This window comes from Erpetoichthys calabaricus, chromosome 10 (assembly GCF_900747795.2).
Source record: "Erpetoichthys calabaricus chromosome 10, fErpCal1.3, whole genome shotgun sequence".
NCBI classification, from domain to species: Eukaryota; Metazoa; Chordata; class Cladistia; order Polypteriformes; family Polypteridae; genus Erpetoichthys; species Erpetoichthys calabaricus.
This window is the reverse complement of record NC_041403.2, coordinates 146,356,174-146,376,946: the sequence shown is the minus strand read 5'-3', so window position 1 is coordinate 146,376,946 and position 20,773 is coordinate 146,356,174. Positions and strand designations below refer to the sequence as shown.

The following is a 20,773-nucleotide window of genomic DNA, read 5'->3' as shown; positions in this document are numbered from 1 at the left end:
CTTCTGATATGATGGATCACAACCAGACTACACACAATTTAAAAAGCTTTGTTGCAAGAGATGGAGGTAAATTGAGAAAAGGTCTCTGTACATTCATGGGGGTTATGTGTCAATACCACCTACGGAAACTAAAATCTGTGATATTATAGTTCTCACCTAAACATTCAGTTTTACAGTACATTTATACATTTGACAGGACAGAAAATGCAACTTAACATGCTTAACAATTACACATGTACCGTTTAAATGAGGGGGGGTGGGCAGCACACAAGGCTAATTGCTTGATGTTGGACTCCTTTAGATGAAGGATCAATCAAGACTGAAAATTCACATTGCAGGGCTGGCGTATTTTTACATGGCAGAAACATCCTGCTAGGGAGCCGACACACAAAAAAAACCAAACGCATTAAAATGTATGAGATTCTCCTTGAATTTCATTGCTCAAATCACATTTTTGTCATATTCATAGTAGCCCTCCACCAGGCATCATGCAAAGCCTAGCCACAGTTTGCCAGCTGAACTTCTTTGCTCCTTGTTGTGGAGCTTTGGATGGGGAGTTTGGGGATAGGTATTAACTTAAAGGAAGTGAAGTCCACTGCCTCCTGTGAATACTTGAATCGGAATACGGAGACCCAACTGTACAATATAATTCAGAATGGACAAAGAATATTGAATAACTTTGCTGACATCCTACCAAAGAAATAGAGTAAAGGAGGGAAAAATTATTTTCCTGCATGTTTTTAATATTTGATATAGTCAAACTTGGAACATGTGCCATGGCGGTGCCTTGTAATCCCTCCCTCCCTGGGCTCCCACTTATTCTTACACTCTTTGATCATTGAAATTACTGTATTAAAAACTGCTTCAGAACAGGACTTTCTAAAGCATCCAACCCTGCCCCAAAAAAATTCTCTACAGCAGTCTATTAAATATGAATGAGACAGAATATTTGACTGCATGAAAAGAATTTACAACTGAACAGGAGGTCTACTTAGCAGATTTTCTTATCTAAGCTCTGTAAAAATGGATGTTAAAGATGAGCAAATTTTAAATTCCCTAGAGTTTAGAATAATGGTAGAACTATACTTCACCACAACAAATAAGAGAAGACCAGGTTGCAGCTTTGTACACAGTAGGCTTACAGAAATGGAAGATAATTTTTGGAATAAAAGTAGTATGATCAGATTAGTCCTGTATTGGAAAGTGTACTAGAATACTGTATATACCCTTTGAACCAAAATCCAACTCCCCAGAAAGCTTTTAACTGCACCGATCAAGCCGTCTTTCTGGATTTCATCCTAGATGCAGCTTTAAAATAAAGAACCCCACCACACACAACACAGTATGGTTAGTGTTAGAAACAATATTTTGAGGATGGTCTGGAATATTAGTCCCAACAGCTGGTTGCACAGTGGTTTCCACAATAATGAATGTGCCATGATGCTCGTCTTTCTCTAGTTTACTTCCTAGTTACACTTTGTTCTGTCTGTCACTATTATAATTTTCTATTACATTCTGCACCACTTCTGCAGGACAGACTAGGCAACAACAAACTGAAGTAGGGATTCAGTGTTAAATTATTCAATTTTTCGAGAGTCTACTTCACTACGTTGTCTGCTACCAGATCTCCCTGTCACAAAGCAGTTCAGTGTGGTGGCACAAATACACCTCTTCGAAGATCAATTGCTATGGTACAAACCCGACAGAGGCTATATTAAATATGACAGTAAATACCCACACTTGCCAAGATGTGATGTAAAATTCAAATTGCTACAAAAATAGTCTTAAAAAATAAACATCCCCTGTCCAGCAATACAGGAGCACCCAGCAGTTTCTGTAGCATCCAACTACTGAATGAGCACCAATGCAATATAGTTTATACTTTTATTTGTACCTCCATTTTCAAAACCATGAAATCTATACTGTTAACTGGGTTTATGAGAACATGACCCATTTTACCACTGTGGTAATGGATACCATAAAGACATTTCTGAAAATGGTAAGCGGTAGCATACGGTGGATAATTAAAGCATGCCCTCCAGGCTGCTGGTTGCACATCCCACTTATTTGCTATTCCACTGTCTATTTGAATTACATTCCACTATAATAAAAACTTTTCAGAATGATTATTAACTAGGATATTCCACACACCCGAGTCAACTGGATATTCATAACATCTGTCTTCTAACATGCTTTATCCATTTCAAAGTCACAGGAGACCATATATAACCTGTTCTAGCAAAATCCAGCGCAAGACAGAAACCACAACAGGATGTTTGAGCAATCTCAAAGTGTGCGCTCATGCCTGCCTCTGTCTAATTCAGTGGAAATTGAAATTTTTGAAGTTACTGCTGATAGACATGTCGTTCGTGAACTACTTACTGGGTAATTCAGAAATACAAATAAAGTTGTATTTTACAATAAACCTGTAATGGTTGTCAAATGTGTATTTTGTGTTCAGTGTGTTTGTATCATGATCTGGTAATAGTCAAGAAAAGTCTGTTAAGGTAGTAAAAGTCTGAACTGCACAGAGAGAAGCAACTGTCTCAGCGGGCCAATAAGAACTGAGGGATGAGATGTACAGAACTCAAAAGCTGAAAGCAGTGGCAAACACAGAGAGTGAAAGAGGGTTGGTTGAGGCCTCCTATGTCTGGAAAAACCTACACTACCTGCATAATGCTATCAGATGAACAAAAGATCGATCTTGAGATAGTTGATTCTTGTTTTCGAAATAATTTGTGAGAGGTTCTGATAGGCCTGAATGGAGACCATGGGTTGTTATTTTCTTGGACTGATGTATGGCTTGGAATGAACTTCTTTAATGAGTTTTTTTTTTTTTCTCTGAATGTTATCGGACACATTCTCTCTAATGTACACATGGGCCAGGTCCTACAATTCTCTGTTACAATGTAGGCCGCCAGCCAGCTTCTCCTCCAGTTTAGCAACCTTGAGCTCAAAGTGCTAGATCAGCTGTATCAGAATTCACATTTGAGAAACAGAATTGTGTTGTCAGAATACAAATACATTTTTAAAACAGCACCCCATGTGCACAGAAACATCTTATGACAGGGTCTGATCCCCCCCCACCCCCGCCACTTTCATTTTCTTAAATTTGTTACAGTAAACAAAATCATCCAAGCATATAATTGGAACTACATCCCATTATACATTTTGTTCCCTATCACCCATTGAGGAAAGTAAAGTACAAATGGGTGAATTTTATAGCACAAGTCTCATGAAAACGACAATTACCACAACTTACCAGATTTATCATTGCATGTACACACACCAAGTTATTCATGGTCATTTTCTAACAGAAAAACCATTGTTTAAAATTAACAAAAATCAACACCCTACCATTACTATACCAGTGCCACATAAATTAGTACGTATCAATATCTTAACTATAAAAAGAACCTTTTGCAATAACACATCTTTCAAGCCAGATTTGTGTCAACTTAAGTTTGTTAGGTATGACATTTGCTGCAGTGAAATTTATGTGCACATCAGTAATAACGCTTACTAGTGATGTTCTGATTAATCAGCTGCTGATTGAGATTGGACAAATTTCACTCCCAAATGACTACTGATAAAACTAAATCAAAAAAATAATTTTTCAGAATCTGTTTTTTAGTAAGCTTTATAGCAACTTATTTGTAGTGCTCCTTTACACTAAGCATTAGGTACTTGAGGGGGAGTTCACACCTTTTCATTTTGTCCTGTAATTAAAATAGGCACTCTGTCAGGGTGTGGAGGTGACAAAGATTGTGTTTAGTACAACAGTTCACATTTTTATTTAGAAAAGACAGATGAATTTGTCCTCACTCTTTGTAAACGATAAGCAGTGTCTGAGAGCATTTTTCAAAATAGTTACATTACTGATTACAGTAAGTATATAATACTTTTTCGTAAGTAATGTGTTGGAGTATGTTACTTTTTAGCTATTTTATATGAAAAAAAGCACACATTCCACTGCCCAGCATTTATTAAATTTATTAAAGCTATATTTGAACTTTCTTGAAACTGATTAGAAATGGCCAAATGTGATAATTTGTGTTTTTATGAATACCTTTAGTCCTTCACATGCTGTGAAGTAAACCTCCATCCCCACCCTAAATTAAATTTGTTTTACATAATCTTTAATCCATAAAAGTACAAGAAAGCATTCCTATTGTTATTATATAACAATCTTGAATTGCAAATCCACAATGTAAGATTTAAAGTAGGCCAAATAGATGCATCAGACAATGTTGACTAAGGTATCATTGTTGAAACACGTCTGGTATTTCCCAAACATTTAAAATGAAATCAAGCATGGGATTAAAAACAAAACCCAGAAAAAAAACCTCCAAAGCTATCCACATTGTCTTTTTAGAATGTGATTTAGTTTATAACAATGTCCTGTGTTTGTGTATACTCAATCAACCTATTAATTCACTATAAAAAAATACATATCTGCTGAACGTGTGTAACAAAATATAAAGAGACAAGCAATGTGTTTCATAACCGATTATATATCTAACAAAAATTAAACTGGAGGGCTGCATGTACATAAAAATAACAAAATTGAATAAGGCACAGAACTTTACTTTGACCTTAGAAAGAGGCTTCAAGTGTTTAAAAATGGTTCTTTGCCCGTTTAGGTAGTTAGAGTCTAATTAAAAATTTATGCCACTGTAATTTCAGGTTGACAGAATAAAAAAAAAAAAAAAAAAAAAAAAAAAGCACTTGTTCACCTGAACTGCTTTTGCATAGCTACTTTGAGGATACTTCTTTAGCCTGATGTGCCTGTAGTACAGCTACTGCTTCATCAACCTGACAGTAACAAACAAAATTACAACTTAAGTTTGTAAAACAGACATCTGGTGCTTATGTTTAAAATAAATATAGTAAACATTAACATGACAGAATGTGTTTGGAATAGCTCTCTGAATTTTGCCAGAAAAAAAAAATATCTGATGAAATTTTATTTTTTTGTCCAAAGAAAGCAAATGGTTTTAACATAATTAAAAAGAACCTGGCAAACTAATACATACCAGCTAGAAAAAAAAAAAGAAAAAAACCTTACCAAAACTTTGCCGTACCTTAGAATGGAGAGACTCTGGTGACTCAAGCATGTGCAAAAGCTCAGAATTGTCTATCTCCAGCAACATGCCAGTAATCTTGCCAGCCAGTGAAGGGTGAATGGCATGGATCAAAGGGTAAAGACGCTCACCTAAAACAATTCCAATTAGCCAATTAAAACACATGATCAGTACCCAAATATATGTACTTACAGGGATAAGTCCACAAAAATCCTTTCTGCTGCATCAGCCAATAAAAATCATTCACATATTCTCCATTCACAAGCAAACCATTGTGTGAACCACAATTTCAGTCCACCACACACACACACACACACACACACACACACACCCAGCATTTGCTTCTGTTCTTGCATAGGTGCCGAAGCCAGCATGGAGGCAGTGAGGGGTTCCTGCCCATGTACACGAACAGCTGGTTCCATTACCTAAAAGAGGAAATTAGATTAAATTAGTTACACCAAAAACACTAAACCACACAAGATCAAAATATTTAAAACATGACAAAAGGCATGTGGCACCAATTCAAAATTTTAAGCAAACTTCATTTGGTAGATGAGATACCTGTAAATTTAAGGCGGCTTAGGAAAAGAAAAAACTGGTGCTCTGAAATGAAAAACGAAGTCACAATATTATGTGATCTTACTTAAACATTAATTGGAAAGACTAGGAAACTGACTACAACTAAAACAATACTGGTGCTCCATTCTAAAGTTGACCACTTAAACGGGTGGGGGTGGCAATATTTTTAGAAATACATTTTATTCATAATGTGCCATTACATTCATTTTGCTTTATTTTAAAGTAGGACACAGCAACAGCAAGTAAAAATGTCCTGTCTAATATGATTTTAACAGAAATAATAAATTGTATTATCATTCTACCCCATTTTGGGTAACATGCTCCCAAATGTAGTTATTCATAGAGCTACTCTGAAGAATAAATTCTGATGTGTCAAGCAATATTAACAAATGGCAAGCATTATAAAAACATAACTGATAATCACAAAATACCATCAGTACACAGCAGGTCATTTTCAAATGATATATTCAACCTAAACTTTAAACAGAGGTGTTCAATCATCCAAATACACTGTATTGCATGCGCGTTAGGTAATTACAGGCTAACACAGTAACTTCAAAGGTTCATATGTACATTTAAAGACATGCGTAGGCAATTTGTGTATCTAAATGTGTGAGTATTAAGAAAATATTTTTCGAATGGGCATGTCATTTGTTTATCTCTAATCCTACTCCCTGAAGTACTTTAAGGTTTATGTCATCTAATGTTAAAATAATTACTCTCTATAGCGTTTTAAACTGATCATGTTTCCATTTGAAACTAAAAACTAAATTAACTCAGTTTCTCATTACACTCTATAATGAAACTATCTCCGCTATTTACTGGACTTAACCTTACTACACAATGCACTTTTGAGGTACTGGGGCTTGTGAGGCAACTTGTCGGGTCAAATTGCATTTCCTCCAGGAGTCAAAGGTTGGCACTGTTGCCTAATGCTTCTCCATGTTCACTGACTGATCTGATAGACGGCAGCACCAGTGACTTCACTTCTGGGTCAGAAACCCTTGAGCCCGCCTCTTCCGCCATCTTGGGACAGTGACTGTTGACTTGTATCTCAAAAAAGTGACCAGAATGTTAACCTTTTTTGGTTTTGTCATAACATACAATGTTCGCCTTACAATCTGATAATCCAAAACTCCATAATCTCTTTTGTGATTTCTTACTATATTAAAATGCGTCTATATACACACATCATATAATGTTATTTTATAGATGTCTCAGAGCTTTCAACTTATTTACTGTAAATTTTAGGTTACGTATTCCTAAGATCAAATATGTAAGTGCAATAGATTACCACGTTTGTATTCTAGTTTTTGTGGTTTTTTTTTTTTTTAAATGTGTGTTAATTCTTTATTTCCTTAAAATAAAAACACAAGCTTTGGTGGATTCTTCGGATTGTCTGTGCATTCTCCTGAATTGTGGTCTAATTGAAAAAGTAATCTATTGTTGAGAACATAAACCATTTAATGTATACGGCAATAATTATCACTGCTGTGCTAATTAATCTCATGTTAACTATAGCTAGTAATTTTGTCCATCCCAGTGGATGATCCACAAATCATCTTTTACAGAGTGATTCTTCTAGCCAAAAAGGTGCTGTGCATCCCTGCCACCAGCTCCCCAAAGATTGTGTTTTCAGTACAGAGCATCCCAAAAATCAGATTTAGTACAGTATATTACACCATAACTTTTTTGGTTACTTCTAGGTTCAAACTGAGCACCAGGAAATGAATAATTGGTATAAAATGATATGGAAATATATATGGGGATAACACTTTCGACCATACCACCCTGACCTAATGGTATAATTCAGTGCACTAAAAATGGCGAAAACAGTGTGACGCTTCTTAAAGTAGAAAAATGCAAGTGTCCAAAATATATCAAAATGCTCTTCAAAGGAAAGAGACTATTTAAAAAAATAAATCCATACACACAACTGTAGCTTAAATAAAAAGTCCAAAAAATGTTATAAAGCGCTTATTTATAATAAACAAAGGAGAACAAAAATGTTTTCTGCTTCACTCCTCAAAGCCAAAGTAACAGCCAACACATTTCTAGAAGGGTAAGAGCTTTTCAAAACATGACACATTTGAAAATACTCTCAAACTCATGCAGCAGCAGTTGCATAGTCCACTCAATGTTGAATCTTAAGTTTTGAGAACATAAATTTAACACTTAACACATAAAGCAATGGAGTCCCATTAACTACAACTTTAAATGCATAGCAAGTTAACAACTTAAAATGAGCACTTTTAGAGTAATTTAAATTCACATAAAACAGGGATGGCAAAAAAAAAAAAAAAAAAACCACACACCAAGCTGGTATGGATTACAAATTTTATAGATTTTTGCCAAAAATACCCTGAGCTAAAACTAATCTATGCACTGCATCTCTTCACAACCACTGCTGGTTACCAACAATTAAAAACTAATTTCCATCACCAATTTTTTATATTATTATATATAAGTTTTCATATCGACTTGCACATGAAATATTGAAATGTATTTTTGAATTTTAAAGCAGTACTGGTACTTACTGGTTGTGTAGCCACTGGTGTAGGAACTGTCAGAATATGTTGTACATTCCTAACTCCTGGAGAATACTTGTACTGATTAATGCCTCGTACCATTGGAGTGCCTACAGCAGAACGCCCACCAGTTGTCTGTGTTCCTATATTGGCTGAAAAAGTAAACTAAATGTTTATAGGTATTTTTGAATATGATACAGATAACAAGCTTTCAAAGATATCCCAATAAGAAGTTTGGAAGAAGGAGGAGAAAAAAAAAAAAAACACCACAGGATGACATGCTTCAGTTTCTCCAGAGATTATTAAACATACCTACCCATTCTCTGTGTGTTACTTATGACACGGGGAGCTTGTGTAGATGCCTGCCTCATAGTGCTAATAGGAGTTGAAGGTCGCCTTGTAACAGTTGCTCTCACTAAAGGCCCAGGTGCTTGATATGCTGTTTAACGGGGGTAAAGAATCAAAGCATAACTGTAAAATAGAGTGATAATATAACTTACCAGCATGTGCAGAAGAGTAATATGAAGTGCTTTTAAGAAATTTTCAGAAATAAATTGCTTAAATTTACATAAAAATTAAATGATTTTAATTAATCTGGAAACTAATAAAGCTACAATTGCAAATTGTAATACAACCATCTGAACGAACATGGTCTAAGTTTCAATGAGTCTGAATTTTATTTTTAAAATAAATAAATCAATGATCCAGGACATTTACCAATTCCTGCAAATATAGTGCACAGATAAAAATTCCAGTCCTAGAAGAGAAAACTAGGCAGTTCATCACTCAAAGACACAAAGTTTTGGGGAACTAAATATGTCCCATTTAAAGAATAAAGAACTATAATTTATATATTCAATATCTATAGCACATGTAGAGCTTAAATGGTCATTGGGAATTCAATGTCTGAATCATGCTGGGTCACATTAAAAGACTCCTGTGTTAGACTGTATATGAATGCAGCCCAGTTCAATGATAGTTTACTGTAGAAAACTTCCCATGCTCCCATGTGTGTAGCAGAGGACTATAATATTTAACAAGTACTCTATGGGGATAAAGTAAATGTGCTATATGTTATTTTATTCCCCAAATAAAGATGGTCAGTACTTTCCAGGAGTATGTAAAACCATAAAACTGAAAGGCGCATTTTCTTTTTTGCATCACTGGCGACAACGTGGCAGGTTAGCCAATAAATTTCAGTAGTGTACCCTACTGTACATTTAGGCCAAGTAAATGTCACCTGCAATTTTAGTGAAGAATCCACCTTACCAAAAACATGGAAACTGCAGCAATACTATTCAATTCTCTATAGTGCCCTTTAAATATGGCAATTCTTTCTGCATAGTCAGTCAGTCAAAGATAGAGAGATAGTGCATTTTTATCTATCTCTATCTAATAGAGAGAGAGAGACTATTAATCCCAACTGGAAATTCACAAATGATGACCCATAATGATAGGAGGAGTAAAGATTCAGTTTCGCTTTGACTGCTTGTTTCCTGTTGAAGTATGAATGAAACCCATTTCAAATTATGTGTTGATAACCTGTTGGCCCTTGCCCATTCCTGCTGACAGTAGGGAGTCAAAATCCTTACTCAGCAGTTTTGTCACTTTTATTCTTACGGATGACAAGCAACACCTCTACACTGATATGAGCTAGGGACAAGCACCTTTCTTAGTATTACTTTATCAGCAATCAGCATTATATTTTCATTCAAGATTACTGAACTTTGTGAAGGAGGCCACTTGAATCTAACAGTCACTTATTGTTTATCATTTCACAAATATTTAACAGAAGGCATATCAGAAATACAACAAAGATTCAAAACACAAAGTTTCTGGATTTGCCTTTCAAAGTAATATACCTGTGCCCATGTGAAGACCATGGAGAGGCTGCTGCTTCATCACCTGAGGCCACAGGTTCAACACACCCTCGACTCTCTGCAGTTTGCATATCAGGAGACGGTGGGAGCGGACGATGCCATCATCTATATCCTACACCGATCCCTCTCCCACTTGGACAGAGGCAGTAGTGCTGTAAGAATTATGTTTCTAGACTTCTCTAGCGCCTTCAACACAATCCAACCTATGCTCCTTAGGGACAAGCTGACAGAGATGGGAGTAGATTCATACCTGGTGGCATGGATCGTGGACTATCTTAAAGACAGACCTCAGTATGTGCGTCTTGGGAACTGCACGTCTGACATTGTGGTCAGCAACACAGAAGCACCACAGGGGACTGTACTTTCTCCGGTCCTGTTCAGCCTATATACATCAGACTTTCAATATAACTCACAGTCCTGCCACGTGCAAAATTTCGCTGACGACACTGCTATCGTGGGCTGCATCAGGAGTGGGCAGGAGGAGTATAGGGACCTAATCAATGACTTTGTTAAAAGGTGCGACTCAAACCACCTAACACCTGAACACCAGCAAAATCAAGGAGCTGGTGGTGGATTTTAGGAGGCCCAGACCCCTCATGGACCCCGTGATCATCAGAGGTGACTGTGTGCAGATGGTGCAGATCTATAAATACCTGGGAGTGCAGCTGGATTATAAATTAGACTGGACCGCCAATACTGATGCTCTGTGTAAGAAAGGACAGAGCCGGCTATACTTCCTTAGAAGGCTGGCGTCCTTCAACATCTGCAATAAGATGCTGCAGATGTTCTACCAGACGGTTGTGGCGAGCGCCCTCTTCTACACGGTGGTGTGCTGGGGAGGCAGCATTAAGAAGAAAGACGCCTCACGCCTGGACAAACTGGTGAGGAAGGCAGGCTCTATTGTTGGCATGGAGCTGGACAGTTTAACATCTGTGGCAGAGCGACGGGCGCGGAGCAGGCTCCTATCAATTATGGAGAATCCACTACATCCACTAAACAGTGTCATCTCCAAACAGAAGAGCAGCTTCAGCGACAGACTGCTGTCAATGTCCTGCTCCACTGACAGACTGAGAAAATCGTTCCTCCCCCAAACTATGCGACTCTTCATTTCCACCCGGAGGGGTGGACGTTAACATTATAAAAAGTTATTGTCTGTTTTTACCTGCATTATTATCAATCTAATTTAATTTAATTTTGTTTTTTTTGTATCAGTATGCTGCTGCTGGAGAATGTGAATTTCCCCTTGGGATTAATGACGTATCTATCTATCTATCTATCTATCATGTGGGTGGGGTCTTTTACATCTTAAAACAGTTAAAACAGCTAATCCACAAGCAAGCGGAGGATATACAGTAAGTAATACTGTATAAAGGTGAAAAGCCCCTTGTTTCTACAGGTCTCCAGATCTTAATCTTACTGAGCTGAAGTGGCCGTCAAGGATGCAGTACATTATGCATACTGCAAAACCATCAAGCAAGGACCAGCTTATGTGTGCAATAAAAAGATACAGGGAATGCACTTGGACATCTTTGTACCTGTAACCAGTACACTCGGTGAGCTAAGAGGCTGATCATCAGGGATATTACTCCAGGATGTGAAACAAGACAAAATTCCTTTCAACCCTTCCTTAAGTAAACTTGTCACCACAGGCACAGATTTGGACCTGGCAGCGCTGCTGAGAAATGTAGAGCTGTCAGAATCTGTGCAATGGGATTAGGGGCAAAATTCCAGTGTCTTGCCTTTTCCATTTCATACTACACCAGACCAAGGAGGGTCATTATTTTACCAATGAGAAGCCTGTATTCCTCTATTATTGTTAATAAGATTGGCTAAAGAATTAATTTCGAACCTTAAGACAACACAACATTTAGGCCAGTGATTTGACTTCCTGGACAGCACTGTCCCAAACAGCATCCCCAGCTGAATGGCACAATTCTCTGCATAACTGCCATTGCTGGTACTAAGGGGTGACTTGCCTTTTCACTTTAAAAGATGTGAACAAGTAATAGCAATTTCAAATGGTTAACTTATTATGTACTTGTTACTTTAACATCTGTAGTCAAATAGCCCATTTTACTCTATTTCATAGCCTACATTAAAATTTTGTATTTATATTGCAACATTCACCTGTGTTTACATTGCATGTGTTCTTTGTGGTCTACTTGGAACTACTTCTGTTCAATCAGTGCTCCTGTCTTTGCAATAAAAGCCCACTGTTCAAAACAATTCTGGCGGTGTACTTTGTATTCAAGTTGTTTGAAAAACACTACAATGAATGCAATTTCAATTGAGTTAAAATATTTCAATTTGGCTAAAGAGGGAAAAAACACACAGCAGATTATGGAGAGTTTTAAAATCAGTTCATCGTGCCACTAGCACTTTATGTACATATTCCATGAAGTAAAATTATACCCACATTTACATATTTTTTAATACAAATTGTTTTACTTGTATATATACGGTTTTACTTTACTAATAAATAATTTTTTTTTTTTTTTAAATTGAAAAATGTTTGACGTTAACAGTGAAAATGTATGCAAACATATGCTGTGTTCCACTAAATTTTTAGGTTTACTTAAGATGTATTAGGTTATGGTTTTTGTGGGTATGACTGTAGAGATGTGCTTCTCTGCCGATGGAAATGTGCCATTACTTTTTATTTTATACAATTGATGTTAGAGGTGTAGTCACATGAAATGCACTTCTGGGAAACTTGTACTGTTTCCTGTCTGCACCACAGCAGGTAAATGAAAAATGAGTGGAATGGTAACATTTTTGGCTTGTTCCATTCCAAATAAAAGAATATTGGATATGTAAAGCACCACTGCCCTAATCAACATAAGATGGGACTTTGGTTTCTTGGAATTGAGCAGAAAACACAAACCTATCTACTAGAAACAATAAAAACTAGTTAATCCAACATTACAGGTTCTTAAACATCTGTAATACTGTAACAGGTTATACACTGCTAAAAAAAAAAATTAGAGGAACATTTAATCATCACAGTCTAACACCAAGTCAATTAAGCTTCAGGGATATTAATCTGTCCAGTTAGGAAGCATAAGTGATTGTGAACCAGCTTCACAGGCTTTGATGAAAATGAAAGTGACAACAGGTGCACTGGAACTGCACGACAACTCCCAAAAAGGGAATTTAGCAGGAGGTGGCCACAGACAATTGTTTTCTCCTTATCCTTTGACGGATACTTTTCTAGTTTTGCATTTTGCTAGCATCCTTGTCACTACTGGTAGCATGAGGCAGTACCTGGAGTCGATTCAGGTTGCAAAGGTAGTCTAACTCCTCCAGGATGGCATATCCACACATGCCATCGCAAGAATGTTTGCTGTGTCTTCCAGTACAGTCTCAAGAACTTTAAGGAGATACCAGGAGATGGGCAGTTACACAAGGAGAGCTGGACCATTACACAGACAGCTGGACAGAGCCACAGAAGAGCACCAACACAGCAGCAGGACTGGTACCTCCTCCTTTGTGCAAGGAGAAACAAGAGCACTACCTGAGCCCTACAAAATGACCTTCAGCTGATTACTGGTGTGCATATTTCTGGCCCAACTATCAGAAACAGACTCCATAAGTGTCTGGTACCAGTTAGGCACCGTGATGAAATCCTTAGCCAATGCCTGAGCTTACTCTGTTGCAGTGAGCCCTGGGTTCCTCCTGATGTAGTACAAATGCCTGACCTCATCTGGACAGAGTGTATAGGCAGGTCCTGGATGATGAAGGCAATGATGATACTGACTAAACTGCATGTTCCCTCTGAATCCATCCGAGAACCTCCGACATTATGTATTGGTGCCATCAGACACTGCCAAGTAGCATCACAGACTGTCCAGGAGCTCATTGATGTCCTGATTCAGGTCTGGGAGGAGATCCCCAGACGTTGTCGGGAGTGCATACAGGTACATGGGGGCTATACACACTACTGAGTCACATTATGAGTTGCCGTGATGAAATTCACTCAAGTTGGATCAGGCTGTGATTTCAGTTTTTGACACCGATTTTCGGTGTGATGTTGAACCAATCACTCGATGGTCAATGAAAACCAAAATCACCCACCCATTGTCACATTTTGTTCTCACAGTATTATTCAGTAAAGATTTTCCACTTGAATATTTGCTCATCGAGATCCGGTGTGATTTAACTGTTCCCTTAATTTTTTTTTCCCCTGAGCAGTGTACTTTCATGATGAAATGCCATAAAGTATTCATAGTATGATATTTAATATTAAATTCATATAATAGTCTATTAATATATACAAATATTCACATAAGCTGTGTTTAAGTTTTGAAGACTGTTTTAAGGTTGGAGCTAGCTTTAATTTCAGAGAAGTTGTTTCACAATGTGAACTACAAAAAAAGAAAAAGGATTGGAACCAGGCGACTGAAGAACATTACAACCCAAAGTAAAAGGAAAAACTCCCTTGTATGGAACTTGTTCAGTATTTGGTTAGTACAATTTGGATAGGATTATCCATGTTTCAGTCATCTACTGTGATCTAACTTGGTATATGCAATTCAGTCAGACTCTACATTTTGAATGCGTGTTACAGCTTTGTGCAAACACTTCCAAAACTTATTATGCTTACGCACATTCATTTTAATAGGCTCCCAGTTGCTGTCTGCTGGGGAAAGGAGTGGAAAAAACCATTGAAAGAACAGAAATCAAGCTAAAAGTTAGCTCAACTTAAATATCTAATTCTGTATGTTACTTACCGTATATACTCGAGTATATGCCGAATATAAACCGAGGTACCTAATTTTACCTACAAAAACTGGAAAAAACTTATTCACTCCAGTATAAGCCTAGGGTGGGAAATGCAGCAGCTACTGGTAAGTTTCAATAATCAAAATAAATACCAATAAAATTACCATACATTAATTGAGGCATCAGTAGGTTAAATGTGCGAGTATTTATTTCAAAGAAAAACAGTAAACTAGCTCTGTAAGTGGAGAAGAGGGTCAACAAAAATATGGTCATCTCTCTCTCTCACTCGTGTGTGTGTGTGTACGCGCGCACGTGTTTCTCACGCTCTCTCTCGCTGCACAGAGAATGCACAGGCAGAGACTGAACCAAAAGGGAAACTGGCTTGTTCGTATACCAGGGGGCAGCAAGACCGGACTCGAATATAAGCCGAGGGTGACGTTTTTCAAAACATTTTGGGTGCTGAAAAACTGCTTATATATTAGAGTATATATGGTACATTAATTTATTTTTTTAAATTAACAAAAAGTCTAAATGAGTTTCCACTATTTGGATATTCATGACAGCCAGCAGCTTGACCAAACAAACATACACACTTTGTGCAATTCCATGGTCAACCTACAAAATTCTACCACCATAATGCCAATTAAATCACGAAGTTCCACAGAATACAACCAGTAGCCCTTTTCCTACTAGTTGTCAAATTTTAGAACATATCTTCCTAATAAAAAATCTGATATTTTAATGTATAGATTTAAACAGATTACAGAAATTCTCCTACTTCGAGACTAGTGCCAATGCAATTTAATATACTGCGATTTCTGTTCATTACTGTTAGTGTACTCTAACACTACAATTTCTCTTTGAAACCTATAAACTTTCAATTTACTATGAATCAGCATTTCTATACTGAATGTCATTTCACAAATTAAAAAAGCCTTAGCATTACTTATACGAACCCTTTCAGTTGCACCAGCTTTTAACTGGGATTTGGTCACAAAGTGGAAAGCTCAACACTTGAGCCTAATTGTCGGATTTAAACCAATTTTTCTGTAAAGATTGACTGTGTCAACAGAAAATTCATTACCAAATGCAGCTTAAATTAAATTGAAAATCTAACAAAAATGAACTGTGCAGACACCAGACAAAATATTTTGAGAAAATACGTGCAAGTTACTGAAATATTTATACACTTTACACACCATGGGGACGGGGTGGCTGAGCAATCCAGCGTGGTGCAGGTCTGATTTGGGTAACTGCATTTGGAGCATAAAAAGGCTTGTTCGGAGTCTGCAAGAAGAAAAAAAAAAACAAAAACAAACCTGACATACAGTATTAAAATCAATTCCTATAACTCAATCTGTAATTGTAAAAGCAGAGAATGTATGGGCATTCTATCAACTGTATTATAAACAAAAATATGTAATTGCGTCTATAGCAGAGGCTTTCAATCTTTTTTGTGGCAAAATGTATTCCAGAAATTGAAAGGCTTTGAAGCACCACCTTTTTTAGTTTAATATGTTTAATTATTCTTTATCAAAACAGGATATTAAATACCGATTTTGCTTAAGAACAAATACAAAGTGACTTAAACTGCCTTAAATGTGTACAAACAAGAACAGTAGCAAATTATATCGAAATATTTGTTTTGCATAATGAAAATGTCAGTTGTCTAGTCATACCCTGACAACATTCCAAACACATGAATCTACCCAAAATGCTGTTAAACCAATTTTTCAAATTGTTTTGCATTCAGCAGTGAAGACAAACAAAAGCTAGCCTTTGAATTAAAAACACACCTTTACTGCTCACAAGTCCTGCTTACTCATCATCTACCCTTTGGCCTTGACAGTACATTTATGTAAGCAACAACTGCATTCAACATTAGTTTGACCTTCTGTTTGAAGCATCTTGGATATGCAGAAATATGAAGCACACTTTCCACCTGATATATTTTGATGGGTTATATAAAAGGATAAATAGTAAACTAACATCTTGATACAAGCATCATTCATTTAAATGTAAACAGTTAATTGCAGTGGTTACAAAATTTTAAGCCAAGGCCACACCCCAAAACATTACACCATCTGGTGCCCCCCCTACTAATATAAATTGAGTAAAGCAGGATCTTGGTTACTGCGAGCAGTGGTAATACAGCATCATTTGAGAACAGTAGGCCTATCAAAATCAAAGCAAATACTTAACAGTAGATTGCTACTTTTTTGTTTTTGAATCCTCTCCAGGAATTTAATGTTTTTGAAATGCCACAATATGTTCAAGTCCTAAATTTAAAGTACTGAACCCTGATTAGGCACAAACAACTAAAAGTAATGCTCATCCATCCATATTTATTTGTATTGTATTTTAGAATTTTAATGAATGATTACTGACAGCTTGTGGAGGTGTAGGTATGTGTTTAGATTTTCTTATGTAACAAATGTCTAAAGATATTATGCAAGTACTGTAGTGTGGATTAATATGTAAAAAATTGAAAGCCTAATTTCCATACATAACATGCAAAACTTGTACAGTGAACACTATACATGTTAATTCTGATTAAAAGTAGTACTTCATATCATGACTCAGGTGCCTCCGAGAGTGGCAGCCTTTTCAGCAGCTCCGTGTATGACTATTTTTCTACTTTTATTTATCTCTTTTTTTATTGCTCACTCCTGTCACTATTTTATGTGGATTCATTCCCTGGACACACTTACTTTTACAACGTGGGCATGAATTTTTACACGCTGAGACTCGTCTATTCAAGTACTCAACTTTGAGCGCTGAGAACAAATGCCAGTGCTGGTGTGGTTCCCTATTTACCAGACAAGGTAAGGCGGCGGTATCGTGGCAGCAGAGCCGGCACTAAGCTAAAAATGAAGCGGCTTGCGAGAAAGTGGCGTTTTACGCCTTCTGTGATTCTGGGAAATGTGAACTCAATCTCAAATAAGATCGACGAACTGGCTGCGCTGGTGAAAAATGTCAGAACCTACAGAGAATGTAGTTTGTTGTGTTTTTGCGAAACGTGGCTAACTACCACCATCCCAGATGCTAACGTGGAGCTACCCGGGTTTAGCACAGTTAGAGCGGATAGAGATGCAAGTACCTGCGGGAAGCACAAAGGAGGAGGACTCGCTCTCTATGTTGGTACACGGTGGTGTAACTCTGGACATGTTAACGTCAAAGTCTCCACTTGCTGCAGGTACACTGAACTGTTGGCCGTAAGTTTGCGTCCCTATTACTTGCCCAGAGAGTTTGGAAACGTTGTTGTTATTGTTTACATCCCTCCTCGGGCGGACATGGAGACAGCGAGTGACATCATCCATTCTGCTGTTGCTAAGTTACAAACACAGTACCCTGAGGCGCTTGTGCTAATCGCTGGAGACTAACCATGTGATGCTGGACAAAACATTACCTGCCTTCTCCCAGTAAGTGGACTGTAACACCTGGGGAAATAAGACTATTGATTTACTGTATGCAAACGTTAAAGACGCATACAGCGCCACCCCGCTGCCTGCGCTTGGGAAAGCAGATCAATAACCTGGTCCTGCTTCAGCCTCACTACAAACCAAGAGTGAGGGTCCTACCTACAACCACACGCTCATTCAGGAAGTGGTCCCCTGAGGCAGAGAAGGCTGAGAGAATGCTTTGGAACTACAGACTGGGATATCCTGCAGGGATCACATAGTGAGAACATTGAGGAGGTTGTTGACTGCACTACTGACTACATCAACTTCTGTATGGACATTGTAGTTCCAGTAAGAACTGTACGCTGCTATGCTAACCACAAGCCATGGATTACAAGTGACATCAAGGGCCTTTTGAACCAGAAGAAAAGGGCTTTTAAAGGCGGTGATCAGCATGAGCTCAGGGCGGTGAAGGACCAGTACAGGAGAAAGCTGGAGCAGAAGTTGCAGAATAACAGCATGAAGGAAGTGTGGGATGGGATGAAGATCATCACTGGCTGCAGCTCGAAGCGTGGTGCCACCATCGAGAGAGACGTGAAGAGAGCAAACCAAATGAACAACTTCTTTAACAGGTTTGACCACCCTAACCCACTCACTCTCACCTCGGAGTACTGCACCCTCCACACATCCTTCTGCTGATACCAGCATAGGAGAGACATCCCCACCCACAATTACAACAGCACAGGTGAGCAGAGAGCTGAGGAGACTTTGTGCCAGCAAAGCAGCGGGTCCAGATGAAGTATTGCCACGACTGCTGAAGGTCTGTGCATCGGAGCTGGGGGATCCTCTACAGCGCATCTTCAACCTGAGCCTGGAACAGGGGAGAGTCGAGAATCTTTGGAAAACATCTTGCATCACCCCAGTCCCAAAGGTATCACGCCCTAGTGAGCTGAATGACTTCCGGCCTGTTGCTCTGACATCACATGTGATGAAGACCATGGAGAGGCTGCTGCTTCACCACCTGAGGCCACAGGTTCAACATGCCCTCGACCCTCTGCAGTTCACATATCAAGAGAAGGTGGGAGCGGAGGATGCCATCATTTATATGCTACACTGATCCCTCTCCCACTTGGACAGAGAGTGTGCTGTAAGAATTATGTTTCTAGACTTCTCTAGCGCCTTCAACACAATCCAACCTCTGCTCCTTAGGGACAAGCTGACAGAGATGGGAGTAGATTCATATGTGGTGGCATGGATCGTGGACTATCTTAAAGACAGACCTCAGTATGTGCGTCTCGGGAACTGCATGTCTGACATTGTGGTCAGCAACACAGGAGCGCCACAGGGGACTGTACTTTCTCCGGTCCTGTTCAGCCTATATACATCAGACTTCCAATACAACTCAGTCTTGCCACGTGCAAAAGTTCGCTGATGACACTGCTGTCGTGGGCTGCATCAGGAGTGGACAGGAGGGGGAGTATATGGACCTAATCAAGGACTTTGTTAAATGGTGCAACTCAAACCACCTACACCTGAACACCAGCACAACCAAGGAGCTGGTGGTGGATTTTAGGAGGCCCAGACCCCTCATGGACCCCGTGATCATCAAAGGTGACTGTGTGCAGATGGTGCAGACCTATAAATACCTGGGAGTGCAGCTGGATGACAAATTAGACTGGACTGCCAATACTGATGCTCTGTGCAAGAAAGGACAGAGCCGGTTATACTTCCTTAGAAGGCTGGCGTCCAACATCTGCAATAAGATTCTGCAGATGTTCTATCAGACGGTTGTGGCGAGCGCCCTCTTCTACGCGGTGGTGTGCTGGGGAGGCAGCATTAAGGAGGACGCCTCACGCCTGGACAAACTGGTGAGGAAGGCAGGCTCTATTAAACCCCTGGGGGGTTTAATGTTAACATTATACAAAGTTATTGTCTGTTTTTACCTGCACTGTTATCAATCTTTAATTTAATATTGTTTTTTGTATCAGTATGCTGCTGCTGGAATATGTGAATTTCCCCTTGGGATTAATAATCTTTCTACTTTTACAGGCAAGAACAGTTTCTGTACCGTTCAAAACTAAATTTAAAATAAATTGTCTACTTATATTGGCTTTATCTATCATCCAATACAAATCACAAAATCAGATCATAATAGTTTGCCACTTTTAACCTCACAGCTGTGGATTACATTGTTTAAAGAATTTAATGGATAGAAAGAGAGCCATTACCTGTTAAGACAAGCACTTACGAGGCTCTACTTCAACATAAACCCCAAGTGAGCAGTGGGAAGCTCCTAATCAGAACAAGCAGTGGATGCTGAAGAGAAGAACAAAGCTAGAATGGAGAGACAGGAGTGTAATATCAGGGGAGGTATAGTGTGAAAAGGTGGCGGAGTTAAGCCGCACCAAGAACAGAAATTCAGGTCCGTCTACTGCAACTATATAACAATGGTCCTTTTAAGGGCACCTACTCACAGTGCTCACCAAATGCAAGTCCATTCCTCAGTCACATCAACCCTCATTACTAAGGTTTCTCCTCAGAATTTTCATCATGTTTTGTGTTCCATCACCAACCACGAG

At 38.4% G+C, this 20,773-nt stretch overlaps 1 protein-coding gene across 2 annotated transcripts in view; it reads right to left on the bottom strand.

Annotated features, from left to right (window-relative positions):
- pabpc1l (poly(A) binding protein, cytoplasmic 1-like) overlaps window positions 1-20,773 on the bottom strand; it is a 68,942-nt gene that overhangs the window by 1,522 nt on the left and 46,647 nt on the right. For both annotated transcript variants that reach the window (XM_028812030.2, XM_051932567.1), the window contains exons 10-15: window positions 15,993-16,080; window positions 8,508-8,630; window positions 8,201-8,343; window positions 5,416-5,509; window positions 5,085-5,215; window positions 4,737-4,815 (exon numbers count right to left, since the gene is read on the bottom strand). In XM_028812030.2, the coding sequence (XP_028667863.1) occupies window positions 4,756-4,815; window positions 5,085-5,215; window positions 5,416-5,509; window positions 8,201-8,343; window positions 8,508-8,630; window positions 15,993-16,080 (639 nt within the window). In that variant the 3' untranslated portion in view covers window positions 4,737-4,755. The remainder of the gene's footprint in view (window positions 1-4,736; window positions 4,816-5,084; window positions 5,216-5,415; window positions 5,510-8,200; window positions 8,344-8,507; window positions 8,631-15,992; window positions 16,081-20,773) is intronic.